Source organism: Nomascus leucogenys, chromosome 10 (assembly GCF_006542625.1).
Source record: "Nomascus leucogenys isolate Asia chromosome 10, Asia_NLE_v1, whole genome shotgun sequence".
Taxonomy (NCBI): Eukaryota; Metazoa; Chordata; class Mammalia; order Primates; family Hylobatidae; genus Nomascus; species Nomascus leucogenys.
Window position 1 is genome coordinate 51,519,083 of NC_044390.1, and position 25,959 is coordinate 51,545,041.

At 48.2% G+C, this 25,959-nt stretch overlaps 1 protein-coding gene and 1 pseudogene across 2 annotated transcripts in view; one reads left to right on the top strand and one right to left on the bottom strand.

The window, feature by feature from the left end:
* The first annotated feature begins 221 nt into the window (after window positions 1-221).
* Window positions 222-25,959, top strand: part of PBX4 (PBX homeobox 4) — a 60,023-nt gene continuing 34,285 nt past the window's right edge. The window contains exons 1-2 of the mRNA XM_030820327.1: window positions 222-636; window positions 21,780-21,853. Coding sequence (XP_030676187.1) covers window positions 509-636; window positions 21,780-21,853 — 202 coding nt within the window. The 5' untranslated portion in view covers window positions 222-508. The remainder of the gene's footprint in view (window positions 637-21,779; window positions 21,854-25,959) is intronic.
* LOC105740311 lies at window positions 14,366-15,311 on the bottom strand (annotated as a pseudogene). Its single transcript, XR_004031985.1, has one exon. The product of XR_004031985.1 is annotated as a 40S ribosomal protein S2 pseudogene (transcript).

The window sequence follows — 25,959 nt, forward strand, 5'->3', positions numbered from 1 at the left end:
AAGGGGATGGCTTGGAGGAAGAGTTGGGGTGCTCTGGGGAGTGAGGGTCTCTGAGGACCGAGGGCTTTGAGGAGAAGGGGGCTCTGAGGAGGAGCAGGAACTCTGAGGAGATACGAGTGGGGCTGAAGGAGGCGTGCATCGCGCGAGATGTGAGAGACGGGGGCCTCAGGCTGGAGCAGAGCCAGCGCTGCCCTCTCTCAGGGGGAAGGAGGGAGCTTGTGAGAAGTGCCGTTGCCTCGGCAACCCCTAACCGAGTCCAAGCTTGGGGAGGGGGAAGTTCGGGGCGAGTCCCGGGGGCGGTGCGTGGCGCCGGTTGGCTGACGGCGATGAAGGGGCGTGTCTGTAGGCGGTGCAATACACGGGTTGGCTGGCTGTAGCGGCGGTGGGCGTGGCTTAGGCGCCAGCGCGAGCGGGCGCCGCGCTCAGGCAGCGGCGGTTGGCTGCGACGCCCGCGCTAGTGCTCCAGGCTCGACGGCTCCTTCACAGCGCCCGCCCGGCCCTGCCGCTCATGGCCGCCCCGCCGCGCCCCACGCCATCGCCCCCCGCCCCGCGCCGCCCGCGGCGCCCCGACACGAGCGACGTCCTGCAGCAGATCATGGCCATCACCGACCAGAGCCTGGACGAGGCGCAGGCCAGGTGCTGCCCGCGGGTTCGGCAGGGGCCACACAGGGTCGTGGCAGTGAGGTTGGCGGGCGGAGGGGACGGGGCGGGGAGGCCAGACTGACGAGGGGCACTTGAGGAGGGCTGGAGGGGGGTCCCGAGGACGAAGGGATGTATGGGGTTCAAACGTGACGGGCTGGACAGGCCTTATGGGACCGAGCAGTGGCGTGAAGGATTTTCAGCAGCTCATCTTGGGGCGAGAAAGTTGGGTTTAGGGGTTTAGGGAGTAGGGCTGAGAAATGGTCAGGTACGGGACTTTTGACGAGTGAATGATTAAATGGGTACGTTAATGGGACTCCTGCTGCTGGGAAGTTTTTTGTTGTTGTTTGACACGGTCTCGCTCTGTCGCCCAGGCTGGAGTGCAGTGGCGTGATCATGGCTCACTGCAGCGTCCACCTCCCCGGCTCAGTTGATTCTCCTGCCTCAGCCTCCCGAGTAGCTGGGACCACAGGCGCACGTGCAACCACGCCCGGCTAATTTTTTTGTATATTTTGTAGAGATAGGTGTCTCGCTATGGTTGCTTGAACTCCTGGGCTCAAGCAATCATTCCGCCTCGGCCTCCCAAAGTGCTAGGATTACAGGCGCGAGCCACCGAGCCCGGCCTGTGGGTGGGAAGTTTCCAGGGCAGATGATGGAGAGTGAGTGATGGGGAATGGGACCCAGGAATGTCTGCAGGAGACTGAAGAATTGAACTGGGGTAACTTGGTGTGGGAACCATCGAGAACTTTTGGGAAAAGGGCTAGTAGAGGAGTGGGTGGAGATGGAAGACCTATTTTCTTTTTAATGAATTCAGCAAATTTTTATTGAATCCTTACAATAACTGGGTAGGGAACCGGGTGCTGACATAGTCCCTGCTCCCGAGTACATGACTGAGGGGAGGGAAAGTAAATAGCAAAAAATGACTGGGTGGAGTGGCTGACATCTCTAATCAGAGCACTTTAGGAGGCTGAGGCAGGAGGATTGCTTGAGCTCAGGAGTTCGAGACCAACCTGGACAATGTAGTAAGACCTCGTCTCCACCAAAAATAAAATTAAAAAATTAGTTAGGTGTGATGATGCAAGCCTGTAGTCCCAGCTACTTAGGAGGCTGAGGCTGCAGTGAGCCGAATCAAGCCATTGCACTCAAGCCTGGGTGACAGAGCTAGACCCTATCTCAAACAAAAGCAAAAAAGTATAAGCCAGGCATGGTAGCATGGGTAGGTAATCCCAGCTGCCTACCAGTGGGAGGATCACTTGAGTCCAGGAGTTTGAGACCAGCCTGGGCAATATAGTGAGACCATCCTGTACCAATCTGAGAAAAGAAAAAAATAAAATAAATGGCAATAAAAGCTGTAGGGATAGGGGTTGCATGCTATAGGAAGCCAGGTGGAGAAGAACATCTTTGGAGAGGACGGCACCTTCAGAGGCCCTGAGGTGGGAAAGAGGATGTAAAAAGCGGAGTCTGGCTGGGAAGAGAAAGTTCCTAGCCAGGGAGGGAAAGAGTTGAGTTTAAAGGGAGGCTGGGGCCAGGTACGGTGGCTCACACCTATAATCCCAGCACTTTGGGAGGCCAAGGCAGGTGGATCACAAGGTCAGGAGATCAATACCAGCCTTGGTGAAACCCAGTCTCTACCAAAAATACAACAATTAGCCGGGTGTAGTGGTGCACACCTATAATCCCAACTACTTGGGAGGCTGAGGCAGGATAATCACTGGAACCCAGGAGGCAGAGGCTGCAGTGAGCCGAGATCACACCACTGCACTCCAGCCTGGGCGATAGAGTGAGATTCCGTCTGAACAAAAAAAAATAATAATAATAAAGGGAGGCTGGAACCCAATTACATGGGGCCTACGAGTCTCAGTAAAGAGTTTTGTTTGTTCAGCCAGGTACAGTGGCTGACACCTGTAATCCCTGCACTTTGGGAGGCCAAGGTGGGCAGATCACCTGAGGTCAAGAGTTTGAGACCAGCCTGGCCAACATGGCAAAACCCCATCTCTACTAAAAACACGAAAATTAGCCAGGCGTGGTGGTGCATGTCTATGGTCCCAGCTGCTTGGGAGGCTGAGGCAGGAGAATCACTTGAACCCAGGAGGCGCCTGGGTTCAAGTGCCACTGCATTCCAACCTGGGCGACAGAGTGAGACGCTGTCTCAATAAAAAAAATAGTTTTGTTTTTGTCATCTGGGTAACAATCAGTAGGGAGTTCGGACTATTTATTCCAGTTGCAATGGGGAAAAATAAAGGAGTTTTAAGACCTCCCATCCCGTTTACCTCCACTCACTACTTGTCAGCCAGCCGGGATCCGTAGAATCTGCTTCACAAGGCAGCCCACTGTGTCTGGGTCCTGCAGTGATTATTACAGAAAAGGAAAGGAAAGGACTGAAGTCCTTTTGGAGGATGAGGCCTTGTTCAATGGGGACTGTTGTAAGGTGAGGGACGGTCTCTGGGTATGGGACTATATACTGGACTGTGTACCCACTAGAGCCCTGTAGTGGGGAGGGGTTACAAAGCCAGGTAAACAGCAGTCCTAGGAAGGAAGAGGCAGAGAAAAAGGTGGATAATGCATGCATTTGTTCTTCAATGAATTTTGTGTGTGTGTGTGACAGACTCTCACTCTGTTGCCCAGGCTGGAGTGCAGTGGCGCGATCTCAGCTCACTGCAACCTCTGCCTCCTGGGTTCAAGCGATTCTCCTGCCTCAGCTTCCTGACTAGCTGGGACTACAGGCACACGCCCCCATACCTGGCTAGTTTTGTATTTTTAGTAGAGATGGGGTTTCACCATGTTGGCCAGGCTGGTCACAAATTCCTGACCTTAGGTGATCTGCCCGCCTCAGCCTCCCAAAGTGCTGGGATTACAGGCGTGAACTACTGTGCCTGGCCTGTTCTTCAATGAATTTTTAACAAATTTGGCCAATATTTATTGGACCTTTACAATATCTGGGTACTGAACTGGGTTCTGACATAGCTCTCAAGTTCATGGTTTGGGGAGAGAAAGTAAATTTGTTCTTCAAACTTTCTTTTTTTTTTTTTTTTGAGACGGATTCTCGCTTTTTCACCCAGGCTGGAGTGCAGTGGCTCAATCTCGGCTCACTGCAAGCTCCGCCTCCTGGGTTCACGCCATTCTCCTGCCTCAGCCTCTCCGAGTAGCTGGGACTACAGGCGCCCGCCACCACGCCCGGCTAATTTTTTGTATTTTTAGTAGAGACGGGGTTTCACCGTGGTCTCGATCTCCTGACCTCGTGATCCGCCTGCCTCGGCCTCCCAAAATGCTGGGATTACAAGCGTGAGCCACCGCGCCCGGCCCAAACCTTCTTTCCTTTGCTTCTCAGGGAATGTTGACACTTTTTGTAGTTTCAGATGCTCTATTTGAGAAATTAGAGTCCTTGTCACTATACAACTATTTCTTTGGTTTTTTTTTTTTTTTTTTTTTTTTTTGATACAAGGTCGCGCTTTGTCACCCAGGCTAGAGTGCAGTGGTGTGATCATGACTCACTGCAGCCTCAACCTTCTGGGCTCAAGCAATCTTCACATCTCAGCTTCTTGAGCAGCTGGGACCACAGGCCTGTGCCACCATGCCTGGCTAATCTTTCTTTCTTTCTTTCTTTCTTTCTTTCTTTCTTTTTTTTTTTTTTGAGACAGGATCTCATTCTGTCACCCAGACTGGAGTGCAGTGGTGCAGTCTTAGCTCACTGCAACCTCTGCCTCCCAGGCTCAGCAATTCTCCTGCCTCAGCCTCCTGAGTAGCTGGGATTACAAGCGTGTGCCAGTACCGCCTGGCTAATGTTTTTTGTATTTTTAGTAGAGACAGGGTTTCACCGTATTGGCCAGGCTGGTCTTGAACTCCTGACCTCAAATGATCCACCCACCTCGGCCTCCCAAAGTGCTGGGATTACAGGCCTGAGCCACCACACCTAGATTAATCTTTCTATTTTTTTAGGTCTCCCTATGTTGGCCAGGCTGGTCTCAAACTCCTGAGTTAAATCCTCCCGCCTCAGCCTTTCAAAGGACGAGGATTTCAGACATGAGCCACTGCGCCTGGCCCCTCCAACTGTTTTCATTGTGTTTTTTTGTTTGTTTGTTTTTGTTTGTTTGGCTGTTTTTTGTTTTGGTTTGGTTTGGTTTGAGACAGAGTCTCACACTCTATTGTCCAGGACGGAGTGCAGTGGCACAATCTCGGCTAGTGAGCAACCTCCACCTCCCGGGTTCAAGCGATTCTCCCATCTCAGTTTCCCAAGTACCTGGGATTACAGGTGTGCACCACCACACCTGGCTAGTTTTTTGTATTTTTAGTAGAGATGGAGTTTCACCATGTCAGCCAGGCTGGTCTCAAACTCCCGACCTCAGATGATCTACCCGCCTTGGCCTCTCAAAGTGTTGGGATTACAGGCGTGAGCCACTGCACCTGGCCAGGTTTGTTTGTTTGTTTGTTTGTTTGTTTTTTGAGACAGGGTCTTATTCTGTCACCCAGGCTGGAGTGCTGTGGTACAATCTCAGCTCACTACAACCTCTGCTTCCCAGGTTCAAGTGATTCTCCAGCCTCAGTCTCCCAAGTAGCTGGGACTACAGCCTCAAACCACCAATGAATGGCTGGCTAATTTTTGTATTTTTTGTAGAGATGGGGTTTCACCATGTTGTCCAGGTTGGTCTTGAACTCCTGAGCTCAAGTGATCCACCCACCTTGGCCTCCCAAAGTGCTGGGATGACAGACGTGAACCAGTGTTTTTATTCTTTTTGGAGCATTGTACCAGGTGCTAGAGAAACCAAGATGGCTAAGATGTTCTCTGCCTTCTTGGAGCTCACTGACAAGTAGGGTGTGTGCGAGACCAACTTGTAAATATTTGTTATAACAGGAATGTGCTGTGTAGAGGTAATTCCTAGCACAGAAGAGCTGTGCCAGGAGAGGGTGCCTTCCCTGATGTCTGTTAGGCTGGTCGGGGAGCAATGGCTTTATTATACTTTGTGTTCCCAGAGCCAGGATCCATGCCCAGCACCTTGCATTCAGTAGTTTCATGCCACTGAGGAGATTCTAGAGGGATTAGTAGGAGTTGGGAAAGGGGGAAGATGGATTTGACACACCCAGGAATGTCACCACAGAGGCAGAGCTTTGGGTGTGTCCTGGAAGCTACTTTTGTGCTTTCCAGACTGGGATATTGCTGCTTAAGGGGTGAGCTCTGCTCAGATGTGGCCTTCCTCAGGCCCAGCGCAGCCCCAAGGCTGCTGCATTTTCCTTGCAACAATCTCCTGAGATTCTAGTTTCCCTAGATAGGCTTTAGATTTAGAATGGAATGTAGCCAGTTACTTCTTTTTTTTTTTTTTTTGAGACGGAGTCTCGCTCTGGTGTGATCTTGGCTCATTACAACTTCTGCCTCCTGAGTTCAAGAGATTCTCCTGCCTCAGCCTCCCGAGTAGCTAAGATTACAGGCGTCTGCCACCACACCCAGCTAATTTTTGTATTTTTTTAGTAGAGACGGAGTTTTGCCATGTTGGCCAGGCTGCTCTCAAACTCCTGACCTCAGGTGATCCGCCCACCTCAGCCTCCCAAAGTGCTGGGATTACAGGCATAAACCACCACGCCCTGCCAGCCAGTTACTTCTTTACCATTTTCAAAGATAGCTCTTTTTGTTTTAAGGCTGAGAAATTAGGCTGGGTGCAGTGGCTTGCGCCTGTAATCCCAGCACTTTGGGAGGCCAAGGCAGGAGGATCACCTGACCTCAGGAGTTCGAGACCAGCCTGTGCAACATGGAGAAACCCCACCTCTACTAAAAATACAAAAATTAGCTGGGCATGGTGATACCCACCTGTAGTATGTGCCAGCTGCTTGGGAGGCTGAAGCAGGAGAATCGATTGAACCCTGGAGACGGAGGTTGCAGTGAGCTGAGATCATGCCACTGCACTCCAGCCTGGATGACAGAGAAAAAAAAAAAAAGACATTAAATGGTGTGGTGGTGGGCATTATTCATGCTTGATAACACAGGTGTTAGGTAGCTGGTTCCTGGTTTCTGGCCTCTTTCTGAATTGGGATGACCCCTGGGGCTTTTATTCTGAGACTTTGAAGCTTCAAATATCCCTCATTTCTTTGGACCTAGCCTTTAGATGAACTCAAAGCCTTAAAGTTCACTCAAGTCCAGACAAAAATCTTCCATCCTCAAATGGGCCATTTCCACCCCTCTGGAGGAAATACAGCTCCTCACAGTAAACCCTGCAGCCTGGTAGATTACCAACTTGGGCTGGGAAGCAGATTATCTCTTCTGATCAACTGACCCTGTGAGGCTTTTGCAAATCTTTCTGATCCTGCCCACTCTCAATGTGCCAGTCACCCCTTTCATCACCCCAGCAGTCAGTTGAACTCAACTGTTTAGCAAGAAGGAATTTTTCATCTCAGTCGTGAGGCCCTCTCAACATGTTTTGTTGCCATCAGTTTGTTTTCAGAAGGAAAATATAGCTCTCTCTTCAAACCTGGGTTTTTTGTTTTGTTTTGTTTTTTTCTTGAGACAGAGTCTCACTCTTTCCCTCACTGGGGTACAGTGGTGCTATCTCAGCTCACTGCAACCCTCATCTCCTGGGTTCAAGCAATTCTGCCTCAGCCTCCCGAGTAGTTGGGATTACAGGTGTGTACAGGTATGCACCACCATGCCTGGCTAATTTTTGTATTTTTAGTAGAGACGCAGTTTCACCATGTTGGCCAGCCTGGTCTAGAACTCCTGGCCTCAGGTGATCTGCCCGCCTCAGCCTCCCAAAGTGCAGGGATTACAGGCATGAGCCACTGTGCCCGGCCTTAAAATTTTTTTGTAGATACAGAGTCTCACTATGTTGCCCAGGCTGGTCTTGAACTCCTGGGCTCAAGCTGTCCTCCCGCCTCAGCCTCCCAAAATGCTGGGACTACAGTCATGAGCCATCCCACCCATTCTAAATGCTCACGGTTATAATGTTTTAGGAGCAAGAGTGTGGTGTGTGAGATGGCATACCTAAAACCAAAAATGTATTTAGAAGTTGGTTTTAGGCAACCCAACAGTGCCTGCATAGCTTTTCTTAGGAAGAAAACATATCTCTGAACTTTTTTTTTTTTTTTTTTAGACAGCATCTCACTGTCACCTAGACTGGGATGCAGTGGCATGATCTCGGCTCACTGCAACCTCTGCCCCTGGGTTCAAGTGATTCTCCTGCCTCAGCCTCCCGAGTACCTGGGATTATAGGTGCCTGCCATTGCACCAGGCTATTTTTTGTATTTTTAGTAGAGACGGGGTTTCATCATCTTGGCCAGGCTGGTCTCGAACTCCTGACCTCATGATCTGCCCGCCTCGGCCTCCCAAAGTGCTGGGATTACAGGCGTGAGCCACCATGCCCGGCCTTCTCTCTTTAATTTGGTTTTTACTAATACAACCTCAACTAGTAGAGATTTGCATAACTTTCTTAGTCCCTCCAATATTTCTGCAGATTGACTTTGCCTAGATATGGATTAAATTCCTATTATGAAGGGGAGATAATGAAGTGATTTTGACTATCCTTTAAACTTACTGAAGAGGCAAGGCGTGAACTGATACCTGAAATGTGTTCCCCTAGGCTTGGTACTTTTGCAATAGTGAATATAAGGTCAGAACATATATACTTATAAAGTATGTATACTTATGTATGTTCTGACCTTATATTCATACATAGTTATAAAGCATGTCAGTGAGCATTCAGCCTTCCACACACCCATTCAAAGAATGCAAGGGCTCTAGGAGGAATTTATGATGTGGAATTTCCCAGAGCCAGATAGCATTAGCTTGAGAGGATCTATCAGTCCAAACCTGGGAAGTAGGATTTCATATTTGAAATTTTCTTTTTCAGTATCCCTAAAGAGATAAATTAGATGCCAGTTGACTTCGTGCCTTGTAGTCTTTCTTCTTAGCTTGCTTGCAGGCTTAGCTTGACTTGGTCTAGTGCCAGAGGAGTCTTGCTGTCTTTGGTGTACTTTTCCTAAGAGTTGAATTGTGTTGGTTTTTGTTGTTGCTTGACACGGAGTCTTGCTCTGTCACCCAGGCTGGAGTGCAGTGGCATAATCTCGGCTCACTGCAACCTCCACCTCCCAAATTCAAGTGATTCTCATGCCTCAGCCTCCTGATTAGCTAGGATTACAAGCGTGCGCCACCACACCTGGCTAATTTTCGTATTTTTAGTTGAGACGAGGTTTCACCATGTTGGGCAGGCTGGTCTTGAACTCCTGACCTCAAATGATCATCCCGCCTCAGATTCCCCGAAGTGCTGAGATTACAGGTGTGAGCCACTTTGCCCAGCTTGAATTGTGGTGTTTTTTTTCTTTTCTCTTTTTTTTTTTTTATTTTTAATTTTTTTTGAGATGGAGTTTCACTCTTGTTACCCAGGCTGGAGTGCAATGGCACAATCTCTGCTCATCGCAACCTCCGCCTCCTGGGTTCAAGCAATTCTCCTGCCTCAGCCTTCCTTGTAGCTGGGATTCCATCGCATGCCACCACGCCCAGCTAATTTTGTATTTTTAGTAGAGACGGGGTTTCTCCATGTTGTTCAGGCTGGTTTCGAACTCCCAACCTCAGATGATCCGCCCATCTCAGCCTCCCAAAGTGCTGGGATTACAGACGTGAGCCAACGTGCCTGGCGAATTGTATTGGTTTTAAAACAATTTCCTGAAGCTATCTAAAAGGCTCTTGGCAAAATCCCCTTTGTAATAGCTTTATTAATGAAAAGTAAAGCCACGTGTAGAATTTCGCAAAAGAGCAAGTACCACTCACTCATTTAAATGACAGTTACCGAGTGCCTCTGTCAGAACACAGTGGTTGATGATGATGACAATAAGGATTTCCCTCATTTACACCTCCCCAGAACCCTAGGAAGTGGGTGGGTTTTCACTGTTTGTTTTTTCTTTCTTTCTTTTTTTTTTTTTTTTTGAGACGGAGCCTCGCTGTGTCACCCAGGCTGGAGTGCAGTGGCGCAATCTCGGCTCACTGCAAGCTCCGCCCCCCAGGTTCAAGCGATTCTCCTGCCTCAGCCTCCCGAGTAGCTGGGACTGCAGACACCCGCCACCACGCCTGGCTAATTTTTTTGTATTTTTATTAGAGACAGGGATTCACCATGTGAGCCAGGATGGTCTCGATCTCCTGACCTCATGATCTGCCCTCCTCGGCCTCCCAAAGTGCTGGGATTACAGGCGTGAGTCACTGCACCCGGCTCTTTTTTTTTTTTTTTCATATGGATTTTTGCTGTTATTGCCCAGGCTGGAGTACAATAGCACGATCTCGGCTCACCACAACTTCCACCTCCCGGGTTCAAGCGATCCTCCTGCCTTAGCCTCCCAAGTAACTGGGATTACAGGCATGCACCACCACGCCTGGCTAATTTTGTATTTTTAGTAGAGACGGGGTTTCTCCATGTTGGTCAGGCTGGTCTCAAACTCCTGACCTCAAGTGATCTGCCCACCTCAGCTTCCCAAAGTGCTGAGATTACAGGCGTGAGCTACTGCACCTGGCTCTTCACTGTGTTTCTAGGTAAGGAATCAAGTGGCCCGATAACTGGAGGGTAGTTGGATGGAGATTTGGGCATGCTCTACTGAACTCTGAGGCTGTACTGCCTGCCACCTGTCTCTGCTTTTCCCAGGGATCCTACAACACTCACTGAAATCTGACATCGCTTCCTGCTCAGAGGAGCCCAGCTGATTGGGTGCCGTGGGAGATCAGACAGTCAGGCTTGGGCTTTACAGGACACTTTTACAGGCTTGGGCTTTACAGGACACTTTTAAAAGTACATTCTCGCAAATTAAATGTCATCTACTCAATAAACATGTATTTTGTGCCAGGTCTGGTGCTGGGCATGGGAATGCAGCAGTGAGTTCTGAAAGGAAATTCATTATTTGGAGAGTCAGACGGAGAGTGTGGTGACACGGGGACCAGAGAGAGCAATGAGGAGTTAGCCCTTCAGCAAGACTAGAGCTTGTAGAGCATGGGCAATCGGAGTGCATGACTCTGGAGTCTAGCTGAAGTCGGGCGGGGGACAAGGAGCCTTGAGGAGATGGCCAAGATCTGGACTTGAGGCTTTACCTAGGCAACGAAAATCGATGCGGCATTGTAGGCTTGGTGCAAGGCAGGCATGGAGCATGAAGGCATGCATTGTGGTTCCATAGGGCATGAGTGGTGGGTGTGACCTTGGAAGGGAGACTCTGGGGTGACTGCCTGCCTCAGCTGCTGTCCGACCAAGCATGGCCTTGAACTCCTTGCCAGGTAAGGAGTGAGCACGCGGTTTGTTCCAGACTTGTACAGTGTAAGTACTCTGCAAAGTATTCTAACCTTTCTAAGGTATTTGTCCTGGTTTGTTTTGTTCTGTTTTGTTTTTGTTTTTGTTTTGTTTTTGAGACAGAGTCTCACTCTGTTGCCCAGGTGGCAGTTCAGCTTTCTTTCTTTTTTTTTTTTTTTGAGACAGGGTCTCACTTGCCTAGACTGGAGTGCAGTGGCACGATCTTGGCTCACCACAACCCCCACCTCCCAGGCTCAAGCGATTCTCCTGCCTCAGCCTCCTGAGTAGCTGGGATTACAGGCGCTCGCCAGCACAGCCTGGTTCATTTTTGTATTTTTAGTAGAGACGAGGTTTCACCATATTGGTCAGGCTGGTCTCAATCTCCTGACCTCAAGTGATCCGCCCGCCTCGGCTTCCCAAGGTGCTGGGATTACAGGCGTGAGCCACCGTGCCCAGCCCGCAGTTTTACTTCTTAAGAGCAGGGAACATAAGTTCTAAATTTTTGTTTGTACCTAGGTTTGTCTCCAGGAGATGTATAATATTGCTGACTGCTTTTGTCAGCTAAAATAATCCTTCTAGAACTGAGAATAATCAAGGATAATCTACTCTATCCTTGGTTAAGGTGTTAGAATCATTGTTGCTTTCAGGAAGACTTTTTCAAGAAGTATTCTATTCCATAGGGACTGAAATCTCTGAATATATCTTTAAATGAAATTCCCAAGTAATTTAAAATGATACCTTGCTGAGGAAAGCAGATTGTTCCATAATTTGGGAAAGTAAATTATAGCTAAAATTATCAGCTAAAACATACTGTTGGTAGATACTAGAATGTGGATTATGTTTTTATTCATTTTCATGTTCCTTAGCCCTTATACAAGGACCAGCATATGGTACTTCCACAGTAAACGTTTGTCCTATAAATATTGAATAAATGAGGTTGAAGGGAGATAAAGAAGGCTGTATGCTTTCACTTTCTGGCATTTTCTATATGACTGTCAATTGTTTTGCTATAGATTTTGAATCTTTGTTTAAAAATGATATTCAGAATTTTGGTTTTGGGCTTTTTTTATTTTTGTTTAGGTTAGAAGACTCCTCGGAAGTCAATTTAAAAGATTTACTGTTCTTCCTTTTTTTGGAATGTTTCGCATAAACATTAGCATTTTAAAAACCTCAGATATGTGGCCAGGCGCAGTGGCTGACGCCTGTAATCCCAGCACTTTGGGAGGCCGAGGTGGGTGGATCACTTGAAGTCAGGAGTTCTAGACCAGTCTGGCCAACATGATGAAACCCCGCCTTTACTAAAAATAGAAAAATTAGCCAGGAGTGGTGGCGTATACCTGTAATCCCAGCTACTTGGGAGGTTGAGGCATGAGAATTGCTTGAACCTGGGAGACAGAGGTTGCAGTGAGCTGAGATCATGCCACTGCACTCCAGCCTGGGCAACAGAGCAAGACTCTGTCTCAAAAACAAACAAAAAAATTCAGATATGTGGATTTGGTAGAATATGTCATATACTTGTGTTTTTTGTGTTTTTTGTTTGTTTGTTTGTTTTGAGACAGAGTCTTGCTGTGTCGCCCAGGCTGGAGTTCAGTGGCGCGATCTTGGCTCACTGCAACCTCCACCTCCTGGTTTCAAGCGATTGTCATGCCTCAGCCTCCCAGGTAGCTGGGATTACAAGCGTGTGCCACCATGCGTGGCTAATTTTTGTATTTTTAGTAGAGACGGGGTTTCACCATGATGGCCAGGTTGGTGGCCAGGCTGGTTTTGAACTCCTGACCTCAGGTGATCCGCCCGCTTCGGCCTCCCAAAGTGCTGGGATTACGGGCATAAGCCCCCACACCCGGCCATAACGTGTCATGTACTTGTTAGACATACCAGCACCAATCCCATTTTTCTCCCCACAGTCCCCATTCTCTGTCTTCCAGTCTATCTCATTATCAACTCTCTATTGCTTTATAACAAATCACCGCAAGCCTAGCAGCTTAAAACAGCAGATATTTATTATCTCACAGTTTCCTTGGGTCAGGATTCTGGGCACAGCTTAGCTAGGTCCTCTGCTTAGGGTCTCATGGGGCTGTAGTCAAGGTGTTGGCTGGGCTATGTTCCTATCCAGAGCATGGGGTTCTCTCCCAATGTCACATGGTTGATGGAAGAATTCACTTCCTGCAGTTGAAGTACAAAGATCCCTGCTTTCTTCCTGGGTGTCAGTTGAGGCTGCTCTTAGCTCTAGAGGCTGCCTGCAGTTCCTGCCACCAGCTCTCATAACATGGCAGCTGGTGCCAGTGGGTGACTCTCTAGTCATCTAAGGTGGAGTCTTAGATAACAACATAACCATGGCAGAGATGATACCATCACCTTTGGCACATTGCAAGTCACAGGTACTTCCTGAACTCAAGGAAAAAGGATTATATAAGGACATGACTCACTGGGGGTTACCTTAGGGTATGTCTGCCAAGTAAGTGATTTCATCCCCTTGGGGAAGGTCTCACTAGTCAGTCCCCTTTTCCTCATTGATTTGCAGCAGCTGCTTGATCACTGCTAGCTCAAGGACATGCTCAAAGCTTGGGAACTTGTTTTCTTTTTATAATAAGCCACAGAAACTATGAAATTACTTTGTATGCTTTAAAAAGTGCTTTCTACTGTATCTAAAGTAAAATATTTTATAAGGAGAAAACTGGTAAAAAAAAAAAAAAAAATCCTAGAGCCTTTGCAGAAGCAGAAGAGCCAACTTCATTTTCTTTCCTCTTATTGTTAAAATTAAGTTTCCACGCCAGAAACAGGGGCTCGCGCCTGTAATCCTAACACTTTGTGAGGCCAAAGTGGGAGGATTACTTGAGACAAAGAGTTTGAGACGAGTCTGGACAACATAGGGAGAACCCGTCTGTTTTATTTATTTATTTATTTATTTATTTATTTATTTATTTATGAGACAGGGTCTCACTCTGTCACCCAGGCTGGAGTACAGTGGTGTGATCACAGCTCACTGCAGCCTTGATCTCCTGAGCTCAAGCGATCCTCCCACCTCAGCCTCCCTAGTAGCTGGGACTACAGGCATGTGCCACCAAACCCAGATAATTTATTTTTTGTATTATTATTATTATTATTATTATTATTTTGAGACAGAGTCTTGTTCTGTCACCAGGCTGGAGTGCAGTGGTGCAATCTCAGCTCACTGCAACCTCCACCTCCCAGGCTCAAGTGATTCTCCTGCCTCAGCCTCCTGAGTAGCTGGGACTACAGGCGTGCGCCACCATGCCCAGCTGAATTTTGTATTTTTGGTAGAGACGGGGTTTCACCACGTTGACCAGGATGGTCTCGATCTTTTGGCCTCATGATCCACCTGCCTTGGCTTCTCAAAGTGCTGGGATTACAGGCGAGAGCCACTGTGTCTGACAGTTTTTTGTATTTCTTATAGAGATGGGGTTTCACCATGTTCCCCAGGTTTCTTCTATTTTTATATTAAAATATATAGATAGATAGATGGATTTTTTTTTCACGCTTAGTTCACTTTATTTTTCTTGTATAAAAACCCTATGTTGTAGCCACAGCTGGAGCCTGGGTCCGCTGCACAGAGACTCTGGTGTGGGTCTTGACGAGGTGGTCAGTGAATTCCTGATAGGGAGACTTGGTAAATACAGTCTCCTTCCAGAGGTCAGGGGTCAGGTAGCTGTAGGTCTTAGAAATGGCATCAAAGGTGGCCTTGGTGAAGTTGCCCAGGGTGGCAGTGCAGCCTCGCGCTGAGGTGTAGCAGTCATTGATACCAGCCATCATGAGCAGCTTCTTAGGCACAGGTGCGGAGACGATGCCAGTGCCCCTGGGTGCAGGGATGAGGCGCACCAGCACAGAGCCGCAGCGGCCTGTCACCTTGCAAGGGACGGTGTGGGGCTTGCCGATCTTGTTCCCCCAGTAGCCTCTGCGCACGGGGACAATGGAGAGCTTGGCCAGGATGATGGCCCCACGGATGGCGGTGGCCACCTCCTTGGAGCACTTAACACCCAGACCGACGTGGCCATTGTAGTCCCCGATAGCAACAAACGCCTTGAACCTGGTGCGCTGGCCGGCATGGGTCTGCTTCTGCAGTGGCATAATCTTCAAAACCTCATCCTTCAGAGAGGCCCCCAGGAAAAAGTCAGTGATCTCTGATTCCTTAATGGGCAGGGAGAAGAGATAGATCTCCTCCAGGGACTTGATCTTCATGTCCTTGACCAAGCGGCCCAACTTGGTGACGGGCATCCACTCGTTATCCTCGGCCTTGCCTCCGCGAGCTCCGCGGCCTCGGCCCTGGTCCCGTCCACGGCCGCGACCCCGGCCCCGGATGCCACTGCCGAAACCTCCGCGGAAGCCACCACGGTTCCCCAACCCAGGGCCACCAGGGCCTCCGGGCCCCCCCGCTGCACCGGCGTCATCCGCCATTTGGTGTTTTCTCGGAAAAGAAGCGATTTTTTTTTTTTTTTTTCCGAGAGGGAGTCTCGCTCTGTCACCCAGGCTGGAGTGCAGTGGCGTGATCTTGGCTCGCTGCAAGCTCCGCCTCCCGGGTTCACGCCATTCTCCTGCCTCAGCCTCGCGAGTAGCTGGCTGGGCCCTAAAATGTACTTTTTTAAAGAGAAAAAGTTAAATTTCTAGAAGATGAGCTATAACCAGAGTCCATTTTAATTAATGTTAATACCCCTTCTATGGAAATAAAATGTTTAATATTTTAAGTTGAATATCTCATGTGATCAATGACTGTATACCTTATAAGAAAGACTAACATGGCCGGGCATGGTGGCTCACACCTGTAATCCCAGCACTTTGGGAGGCCGAGGCAGGTGGATTACGAGGTCAGGCGATCGAGACCATCCTGGCTAACACAGTGAAACCCCGTCTATACTAAAAATATAAAAAATTAGCCGGGTGTGGTGGCATGCACCTATAGTTCCAGCTACTCAGGAGGCTGAGGCAGGAGAATCACTTGAACCTGGGAGGCGGAGGTTGCAGTGAGCCAAGATCCTGCTACTGCACTCCAGCCTGGGTGACAGAGCGAGACTCCGTCTCAAAAAATAAAAATAAAAAATAAATAAGAAAGACTAATGTTCAGGTTTAGATTTTCGGAAGTTCATATGTCATCTCATCCCCCACAAACATTTTATATTTGAAGTTCAGAGACAAAGATCTTAGTTCTGCACCCCAGTTGTATTCCTTTTTTTTTTTTTTTGAGATGGAATCTCGCTCTGTTGCCCAGACTGGAGTGCAGTGATGTGATCTTGTCTCACTGCAACCTCCACCTCCTGGGTTTAAGCGATTCTTGTGCCTCAGCAAGTAGCTGGGATTACAGGTGTACACCACCATGCCCATCAAATTTTTTTTATTTTTATTTTTTTATTTTTTTTTTTTTGAGACAGAGTCTTGCTCTGTCGCCCAGGCTGGAGTGCAGTGGCGCAATCTCGGCTCACTGCAAGCTCCGCCTCCCGGGTTCACGCCATTCTCCTGCCTCAGCCTCTCCGAGTAGCTGGGACTACAGGCGCCCGCCACCACGCCCGGCTAATTTTTTGTATTTTTAGTAGAGACGGGGTTTCACCGTGGTCTCGATCTCCTGACCTCGTGATCCGCCCGCCTCGGCCTCCCAAAGTGCTGGGATTACAAGCGTGAGCCACCGCGCCCGGCCAATTTTTTGCATTTTTAGGAGAGACAGGATTTTGTCATGTTGGCCAGGCTGGTCTCAAACTCCTGACCTCGAGTGATCCCCCCATCTCGGCCTCCCAAAGTGCTGTGATTACAGGCATGAGCCACTGTGCCCGGCCTCTCATGGTGTTAATCAAATCTGATTACTGTTGTGAAGTTATTGATTTTCAGATACATTATTCAGCTGTGGCTTTTAGTAATGGATCTTTTAATAATGGACGCTTGGATGACAGAGTTATAGGATTTAAAATCATCATAATAGTAAATGTTAATAGCATAGTACTCATCAAAGTTTTTTTTTTTTTTTTTTTAGACAGAGTCTCGCTCTGTCACCCAGGCTGGAGTGCAGTGGTGCAATCTCGGCTCACTGCAAGCTCCACCTCCCGGGTTCATGCCATTCTCCTGCCTCAGCCTCTCCGAGTAGCTGGGACTACAGGCGCCCGTCACCACGCCCGGCTAATTTTTTGTATTTTTAGTAGAGACAGGGTTTCACTGTAGCCTCGATCTCCTGACCTTGTGATCCACCCACCTCAGCCTCCCAAAGTGCAAGGATTACAAGCGTGAGCCACCGCGCCCGGCCCTCATCAAAGTTGTTCACAGAAGTTCTGCTACATGCACATACCAGCTACCCTATTCTTTTTTTTTTTTTTTTTTGAGATGGAGTCTCACTCGCTGGGATGCAGTGGCATGATCTTGGCTCACTGCGACCTCCACCCCCTGGGTTCAAGCAATTAAATTATCCTGCCTCATCCTCCTGAGTAGCTGGGATTACAGGCACATGCCATCATGCCCAGCTAGTTTTTGTATTTTTAGCGGAGACGTTGTCTCACTATGTTGGCCGGGCTGGTCTCGAACTCCTGACTTCAAGTGATCTGCCCACATCAGTCTCCCAAAGTGCTGGGATTACAGGTGTGAGCCACTGCGCCTGGCCCGTTACCCTATCCTTGTATTATCAAATTCTCTCTCTAGACTGGCTTTTTGGCATAGAAACATGTGCTAGTACCTCCTATCTTTAAGAACAGTCAAAGACAACAGGCTGGGCGCAGTGGCTCACACCTATAATCCTGGCACTTTGGGAGGCTGAGGCTGGTGGATCACTTGAAGCCAGGAATTCAAGACCAGCCTGGCCAACATGCCAAAACCCCATCTCTACTAAAAATACAAAAATTAGCTGTGTGTGGTGGTGGGCACCTGTAATCCCAGCTACTCTGGAGGCGGAGGCAGGAGAATCACCTGAACCCATGAGGTGGAGGTTACAGTGAGCCATGATTGTACCACTGCACTCCAGCCTGAGCAATAGAGTAAGACTCTGTCTCAAAAAGAAAAAAAAAACCTCCTTTGACTTACCCTTTGGCCTTGCTTTGTACCCAGGATTTGTTTTAATCAGGTATGGTAAGATGACAAACATGGAGACAACTGCCCTGTTGAAAGGGAAGTTTATTACTTACAGCTCCAGTGGAGGGGGCACACGATGCCAGGCAGGGCCACGTGGGGAAGCACCTGGGTCAGTGGGCGACAGTGGAGGGAGGGAAAGCACGGCCCAGAACTTTTATAGTGATTTCCTCAGGAAGGAATGGGCATAGCATGGCAGACAAGTTTGAGCAAGCTTAGGTTAGATAGTTTAAATAATTTTGGCAGGCTCTGTGCTAGAGGAGTGGTCTCTAGTTGGTCAGTACCTGGCCCTGGAGTGATTTAGGGCTGGGAAATTATTGGCTTTGTGTGTGAGCATTAAATGAAGAAGAAGATTGGGAATGTGGGCTTTTGATTGGTTGATTTGCATATGAATGGCATGTTCTTTGGCAAGTTGTTTGCTGTCTGTAGTAATAAGCTAGCCCTGGGAAGGGCAGTCCCTCCAAGCCCCAGAATGTCGAAGCAAGATAAAAAAAACATAATTAATAGTCCAGGCTCATGCCTATAATCCCAATACTTTGAGGGGCCAAGGTGGGGGGATCTCTTGAGTCTAGGAGTTTAAGAACAGCCTGGGCAATATAGTGAGACTTCAGCTCTGCAAAAACATTTTTTAAAAATTAGCCAGGCGTGGTAGCACCACCTGTAGTCCCAGCTACTCAGGAGGCTGAGGCGGGAGGATTGCTTGAGTCCAGGCACAGCATGGCCACTGCAGTCCAGCCTGGGCAACAGAGTAAGACCCTGTATCAAAAAGAAAAAGAAAAAAACATGATTAACACACACCCTGTCTTTTAGCTCCTGTTATGTTTGTTTGATCTCCCTTATGATAAACACCAAAGACTTTGTGATTGCTGCTTCCGCTTCCTCTTCACCTCCACATTCTCTCCCAACCTTGTTCCCCTCTGCTGAGTCACCTATGACCTTCATGTTGCTAAATCCGAATTCTCTTTATTTATTTATTTATTTATTTATTTGAGACAGGTTCTTGCTATGTTGTCCAGACTGGTCCTCCCACCTCAGCCTCCCATAGTGCTGAGATTACAGGCATGAGCTACCGTGCCCAGCCTCAGATTCTCTTCTGGGTTCTTATTCTGCTTGATCTCTCAGCAGCATTTCTCACAGATTACTCTTCTCTCCATGAAATTCTTCTCTTGGCTGAGCGCAGCCTGGGCAACATAACGAGACCCTGTCTCTACAACAAATACAGAATTTAGCCAGGTGTGTTGGTGCGTGCCTCTTATCCCAGCTCATTATCTCGCCATGTTGCCCAGGCTGGTCTCAAACTCCTGAGCTCCAGCGATCTGCCTGCCTTGGCCTCCCAAAATGCTAGAATTACAGGCATGAGCCACCGATTTTACATTTCCATAGGTCAGAAAGCCCACATGGGCACACTGGGCTAAAATCAAGGTGTTGCCCGGTGAGCCCATGGGCTGGTTCCTTGCCTTTTCCAGACTGTTGAGGCCACCTGCATTCCTTGCTCATGGTCCCTTCCTCCATGATCAAGGCCAGCAACATAGTATCTCTCCAACCCTTACATCATCGTGACTTTCTCTGCCCACATCTGGGAAAGGTTCTCTACCTTTAAGGGTCATGTGATGACAGTAGGTCCCCCCAGATAATCTGGGTTAATCTCTCCATCTCAAGGTCCTTAACCTTAATTACATTGGCAGAATTCTTTTTCCCATTTTTTGTAAAGTACCATATTTAGGGTTCTGAGGATAAGCATGTGGACCCTTTTGGGAGCCATTATCCTGCCAACCACAGTTCCCATCCCAAGTGAGCAAAAGCCAGAGTTGTCCCCATGACTTTCAAGGCCCTTAGAGTCAATCTCCACTTGCCACTCTAACTTCTCGTAGCTCTCTCCCTCACCCCTAACACTCAGCAGCCTGATCTCAAAGAGCCAGTACTGAACCCAATGTGTTCTCACAGGGCCTTTGCACTTGGCTGTTTCTTCTGCCTAAACCATACCTCTCTCCAGCCCTTTTCTTGGTTGATTTCTCCTTCTCATTCTGATCTCAGCTTTGATGTCACCTCGGAGACATGGAAATTCCAAAAAGCCTTCTAACCATCACTGTCATGTGAGCCCAGTCGCCCCAAAGCAACTGCCACGGCTGATGGGTTTCTTGTTGGTGTGTATTTTTGGTGTCTCCCTCCCTCCCTCTTAACTGCCACATGTGTAAAAACCTCACCTGTCTGTGTCTCTGATGCCAGAATGGTGTGTGGCACATAGTAGGTACTCAGTAAACACCTGCCAAGTGACACTGGAAGAGGATGATTGGTGCTTCTGCTTATGCACCAGGATATGCCCCTGCAGGACCATAGCGTGAACACAGATTTCAAGTCATTGGACCTTGACATTTCATAGTTCTTTTTTTTTTCTTTCTTTCTTTTTTTTTGAGATGGAGTCTCTCTCTATCGCCCAGGCTGGAGTTCACTGGTGCGATCTCAGCTCACTGCAACCTCTGCCTCCCTGGTTCAAGCAATTCTCCTGTCTCCCAAATAGCTGGGATTACAGGAGTGCACCATCACGCCCAGCTTTTTTGTACTTTTAGTAGAGACGGGGTTTCACCATGTTGGCCAGGCTGGTCTCAAACTCCTGATCTCAGGCGATCCATCCACCTTGACCACTCAAAGTGCTGGGGTTACAGGCATGAGCCACTGCCTCCGGTCTTTTTTTTTTTTCTTAATGACAAGGCCTCTGTTACGCTGGCTGGAGTAAAGTGGCATGTTCATAGCTCTCTACAGCCTCTAACTCATGGGCTCAAGCCATCCTCCTGTCTCAGCCTCCCGAGGGATTAGGACTACAGGCATACCACCACGCCCAGCTAATTTTTAAATTTTTGAAGAGAATGGGTCTCACCGTGTTGCCCAGGCCGATCTTAAATTTCTGGGCTCAAGTGGTTCTCCTGCCTTGGCCTCCCAAAGTGTTGAGATTACAGACATGAGCCACTAATGCCTTGCCATAGTTTTTGATGAGTTATTTGCATTGCTTAAACTTTTACATATAGTGGGAAATGTTTTGAATATTTGTATATTGCTTTATATTATTATTATTATTATTGAGACAGAGTCTCACTCTATTGCCTGGGCTGGAGTACAGTGGCACAATCTTGGCTCACTGCATTCTCTGCCTCCCAGGTTTAAGCAATTCTGCCTCACCCACCTGAGTAGCTGAGATCACAAGTGCATGACACTGTTCCTGGCGATTTTTTTTTTTTTTTTTTGAGATGGAGTCTCACTCTGTCACTCAGGCTGGAGTGCAGTGGCATGATTTCGGCTCACTGCAACCTCTGCCTCCCAGGTTCAAGCAATTCTCCTGCCTCAGCCTCCTGAGTAACTGGGATTACAGGTGGGCACCACCACGCCCGACTAATTGTTGTATTTTTAGTAGAGACAGGGTTTCACCATGCTGGCCAGGCTGGTCTCGAACTCCTGACCTCAGGCAATCCACCCGCCTTGGCTTCCCAAAGTTCTGGGATTATAGGCGTGAGCCACGGTGCCCAGCCAAGTTTTGTATTTTTAATAGAGACAGGGTTTCACCATGTTGGCCAGGCTGGTCTCAAACTCCTGACCTCAAGTGATCCGCCCGCCTCGACCTCCCAAAATTCTGGGATTACAGGTGTGAGCCACCACACCTGGCCTTTATATTGATTTTGTGCAAATCAAATTCACATGAAATGTGATTGTACTGCATTTTCATAAGGCAGCTTATCTACAGTCAGAATGGCAGATCTCGTTTGGTTTGATTTCTCAATATGGAAGATCTTTACTCTTGGGGACAAGATGATGACTATTCTTTTCTCACACCCCCCTCTGTCACCTCCCTTTCAGAAAGCATGCTCTGAATTGCCATCGGATGAAGGCTGCTCTGTTCAGCGTGCTCTGTGAGATCAAGGAAAAGACAGGTAGGCTGTTTAGAAGACACTTTCTGGCTGAGTGCGGTGGCTCATGCCTGTAATCCCAGCATGTTGGGAGGCCGAGGCGGGCAGATCACCTGAGGTTGGATTCGAGACCAGCCTGACCAACATGGAGAAACCCCGTCTCTATTAAAAATACAAAAATTAGCCAGGTGTGGTGACGCATGCCTGTAATCCCAGCTACTCGAGGTGCTAAGGTAGGAGAATCGCTTGAACCTGGGAGGCGGAGGTTGCGGTGAGCCAAGATCGCGCCATTGCACTCCAGCCTGGGCAACAAGAGTGAAACTCCGTCTCAAAAAAATAAAAAATAAAAAAGCACTTCCTGTGTGTGTCTAGAGCTGCGGCAGCACACCTCTGATCTTGTCTCAGCCCTTATGTGCATGGTGGACCATTTTGCTCATCCCTTCTGTCTCGCAGAAGACGGCTAAGATGTTTTCTTTCTGCCTTATCATTGCCCTGGTTTCTGGTATGCACACTGATTTATTTTGTAGTTTATAACTAAGAAATACTGTTGCAAATCAGTAACAAGTGGCTGCATTCTAGGTCGAAGACCTAAGAGGTGCTTAACATTCAGTCATATAGAAAAAGGAAAAATGACAGACTTAGGGAAATTGAATAAGAACAATTTTGTCGGCTGGGCACAGTGGCTCATACCTGTAATCCCAGCACTTTGGGAGGCCCAGGCAGGTGGATCATGAGGTCAGGTGTTCAAGACCAGCCTGGCCAAGATGGTGAAACCCCATCTCTACTAAAAATACAAAATTAGCCAGGCGTGGTGGCGCATGCCTGTAATCCCAGCTACTTGGGAGGCTGAGGTAGGAGAATCACTTGAACCCAGGAGGTGGAGGTTGCAGTGAGCCGAGATCGCGCCATTGCACTCCAGCCTGGGCAACAAGAGTAAGACTCCGTCTCAAAAAAAAAAAAAAAAAAAAAGAAAGAAAAGAAAAGTTGAAAAAATAGTACAGAGAGTTCTCATATCTCCTTCTCCGGGCTTCCTGTCTCGTCAACACCTTCAGAGCCATAGTACAAATACAGAAACCAGGAAATTACACTGAGTACAATGATCTTTAACTGAACTACAAACCTCATTTGGAGTTCCCCAGTTTTTGCCCTAATGCCCTTTTCTGCCCTGAATCCCATGTTGTATTTAGTCACCATGTCTCTTTGGTCTCCTGTGATCTGTGACCTTGTCATCCATGAATGACGTTGACCATTTTAAGAAGTGCTCAGTCATTTTGTAGCACATCCCTCAGTGCGGTTTGTCTGATGTTTCCTCTAGATTGGACTGAAGTTGTGCGTTTGTGGCCAGAGTCCCACAGAGGCGATGTGCGTGTCCTTGGCACATTGTGTCAGGGAAAACATGCTGTCAATATGTCCTGTCACTACACCATTGACCTTGATCACTTGGTCAAGGTTAATAACAATTTGAAAATAGCTTATAAGTGGGGCCACCAAATAAGGTGAAGATATTTAAACCAAGGGTCTTCTACACAAAGTGTCACTTGATTTCTTAGAGTGAGTTGGTCTCTTGAGGTCAATTATTTGAATTTTGTGTGTCACTTTGGAACATAGCACTTCATATTTGCTGAGGCTTGTGGCAAGTGTGTGTATATGTTATACAAAAGTGTGTTTCTTTCTGAACACTGTTTTGGTGCAAGATTGATGTATACTTGACATATATAGTGGTTGAGAACAGCAAGAGGGTATGAATTCTGCCTCCACCTCTGGCTGCATGACCCTGGTCCTTGGCTGAACCTTTCTCTGTTCCTGGTCCTCCTCTGATTTGGGGGGCAATAATGATACTTAGCTCATGGTTACTGAGGACTGTTGAGGGCTGTGTGAATTCATATATGTAAGGCTGTGGGCATGGTGCCCAGCCGTCAGAAGGAATCTGGTGACTAAAGGAGAAATTCAAGTTTTTTGTTTTTTTTTTTGAGATGGAGTTTCACTCTTTTGCCCAGGCCGTACTGCAGTGGCGCTATCTCGGCTCACTGCAAGCTCCGCCTCCCGGGTTCATGCCCTTCTCCTGCCTCAGCCTCCCGAGTAGCTGGAACTACAGGCACCCACCACAGCGCCTGGCTAATTTTTTGTATTTTTAGTAGAGACAGGGTTTCACCATGTTAGCCAAGATGGCTTGATCTCCTGACCTTGTCATCTGCCCACCTCAGCCTCCTGAAGTGCTGGGATTACAGGCATGAGCCACCGTGCCCGGCGAAATTCCAAGTTTAAATCTACATTTAAGTTTCACCTAAATGCTATGAGGACATGATGTCCCGAGCCCTCACCAGTGTAAATTTATTTTTATTTTTATTTTTTGGAGATGGAGTTTTACTCTTGTTGCCCAGGCTGGAGAGCAATGGCACGATCTTGGCCCATGGCAACGTCCGTCTTCCGGGTTTAAGTGATTCTCCTGCCTCAGCCTCCGAGTAGCTGGGATTACAGGCGCCTGCCACCACACCCAGCTAATTTTTTGTATTTTTTTATTAAAGATGAGGTTTCACCATGTTGGCCAGGCTGGTCTTTTTTTTTTTTTTTTTTTTTTTTTTTTTTGAGACGGAGTCTCGCTCTGTCACCCAGGCTGGAGTGCAGTGGCGCAGTCTCGGCTCACTGCAAGCTCCGCCTCCCGGGTTCATGCCATTCTCCTGCCTCAGCCTCTCCGAGTAGCTGGGACTACAGGCGCCCGCCACCACGCCCGGCTAATTTTTTGTATTTTTAGTAGAGACGGGGTTTCATCGTGGTCTCGATCTCCTGACCTCGTGATCCGCCCGCCTCGGCCTCCCAAAGTGCTGGGATTACAAGCGTGAGCCACCGCGCCTGGTCTGGGCTGGTCTTGAACTCCTGACCTCAGGTGATCCGCCTGCCTCTCTGCCTCCCAAAGTGCTGGGATTACAGGCGTGAGCCACCACACCTGGCCTTTTTTTTTTTTTTTTTGGAGACAGGGTCTCACTCTGTCACCAGGCTGGAGGGCAGTGACATAATCTTGGCTCACTTCAGCCTCCTGGGTGAGTGATCCTCCCACCACATCCCCCCAAGTAGCTGGGATTACAGGCACGAGCCACGTTGCCCAGCTAATTTTTGTATTTTTTGTAGGGAGAGGGTTTTGTCATGTTGCCCAGGCTGGTCTCAAACTCCTGGCCTCCCAAAATGGTGAGATTACGTGTGTGAGCCACTGTGCCCAACCAGGCTCATATTCTGTTCTGCCTCTGCCTGCTTCACCCAATTCTCTAAGGAGCCCTGATTCCTTTCAGAGTAAATCTTGGCCCTTGATGTGCTCATTGCTGTTGGGGTGTTGCTGCTCTTGGACACTCTTAGGACACAGAGCTAAGGAATATTTGTGGGTTATTACAGATGCGTGTGTACGCACACACACGTGCGCACACGTTCACATCTGTTTTCCCATGTCTGTATATATTAAAAACCATGAGTTCATTATGATATCTTTATTTTTGTTTATTTATCTATTTATTTATTTATTCTCACTTCTGTTGCCCAGCCTGGAGTGCAGTGGTACAATCTCAGCCTCCCAGGTTCAAGCATTTCTCCTGCCTCAGCCTCTGAGTAGCTGGGATTATGGTGTGCACCACCATGCCTGGCTAATTTTGTATTTTTAGTAGAGACAGGGTTTCATCATGTTGGCCAGACTCGTCTCAAACTCCTGACCTCAAGTGACCCGCCCGCCTCAGCCTCCCAAAGTGCTGGGATTACAGATGCGAGCCACCACGCCCAGCTTATTTTTATTTTTGAGACAGGGTCTCACTCTGTCACCAGGCTGGAATGCAGTGGTGAAGTCACAGCTCATTGCAGCCTCAACCTCCTGGGCTCAAGCAATCCTCCCACCTTGGCCTCCCAAAATGCTGGGATTACATGCATTAGCCACTGTACCTGGCCCATTCCAATATCTTTAATTCTAGTTCACCACAGGGTTCCCACTATTTTTCTCTCTTTCCAGGTTTGTGACTCCTTCCTCCAACAGTGAGAGCCTGCTCCTGTTGTCCTCAGTACTTTTGCTTGTGTAATCAATCTCCCACCTCCTTCACCCCAAAGTATACTTAATCCCCCAGCCAAGCAGACCCCTCCTTTTCCCCACCCCCCAG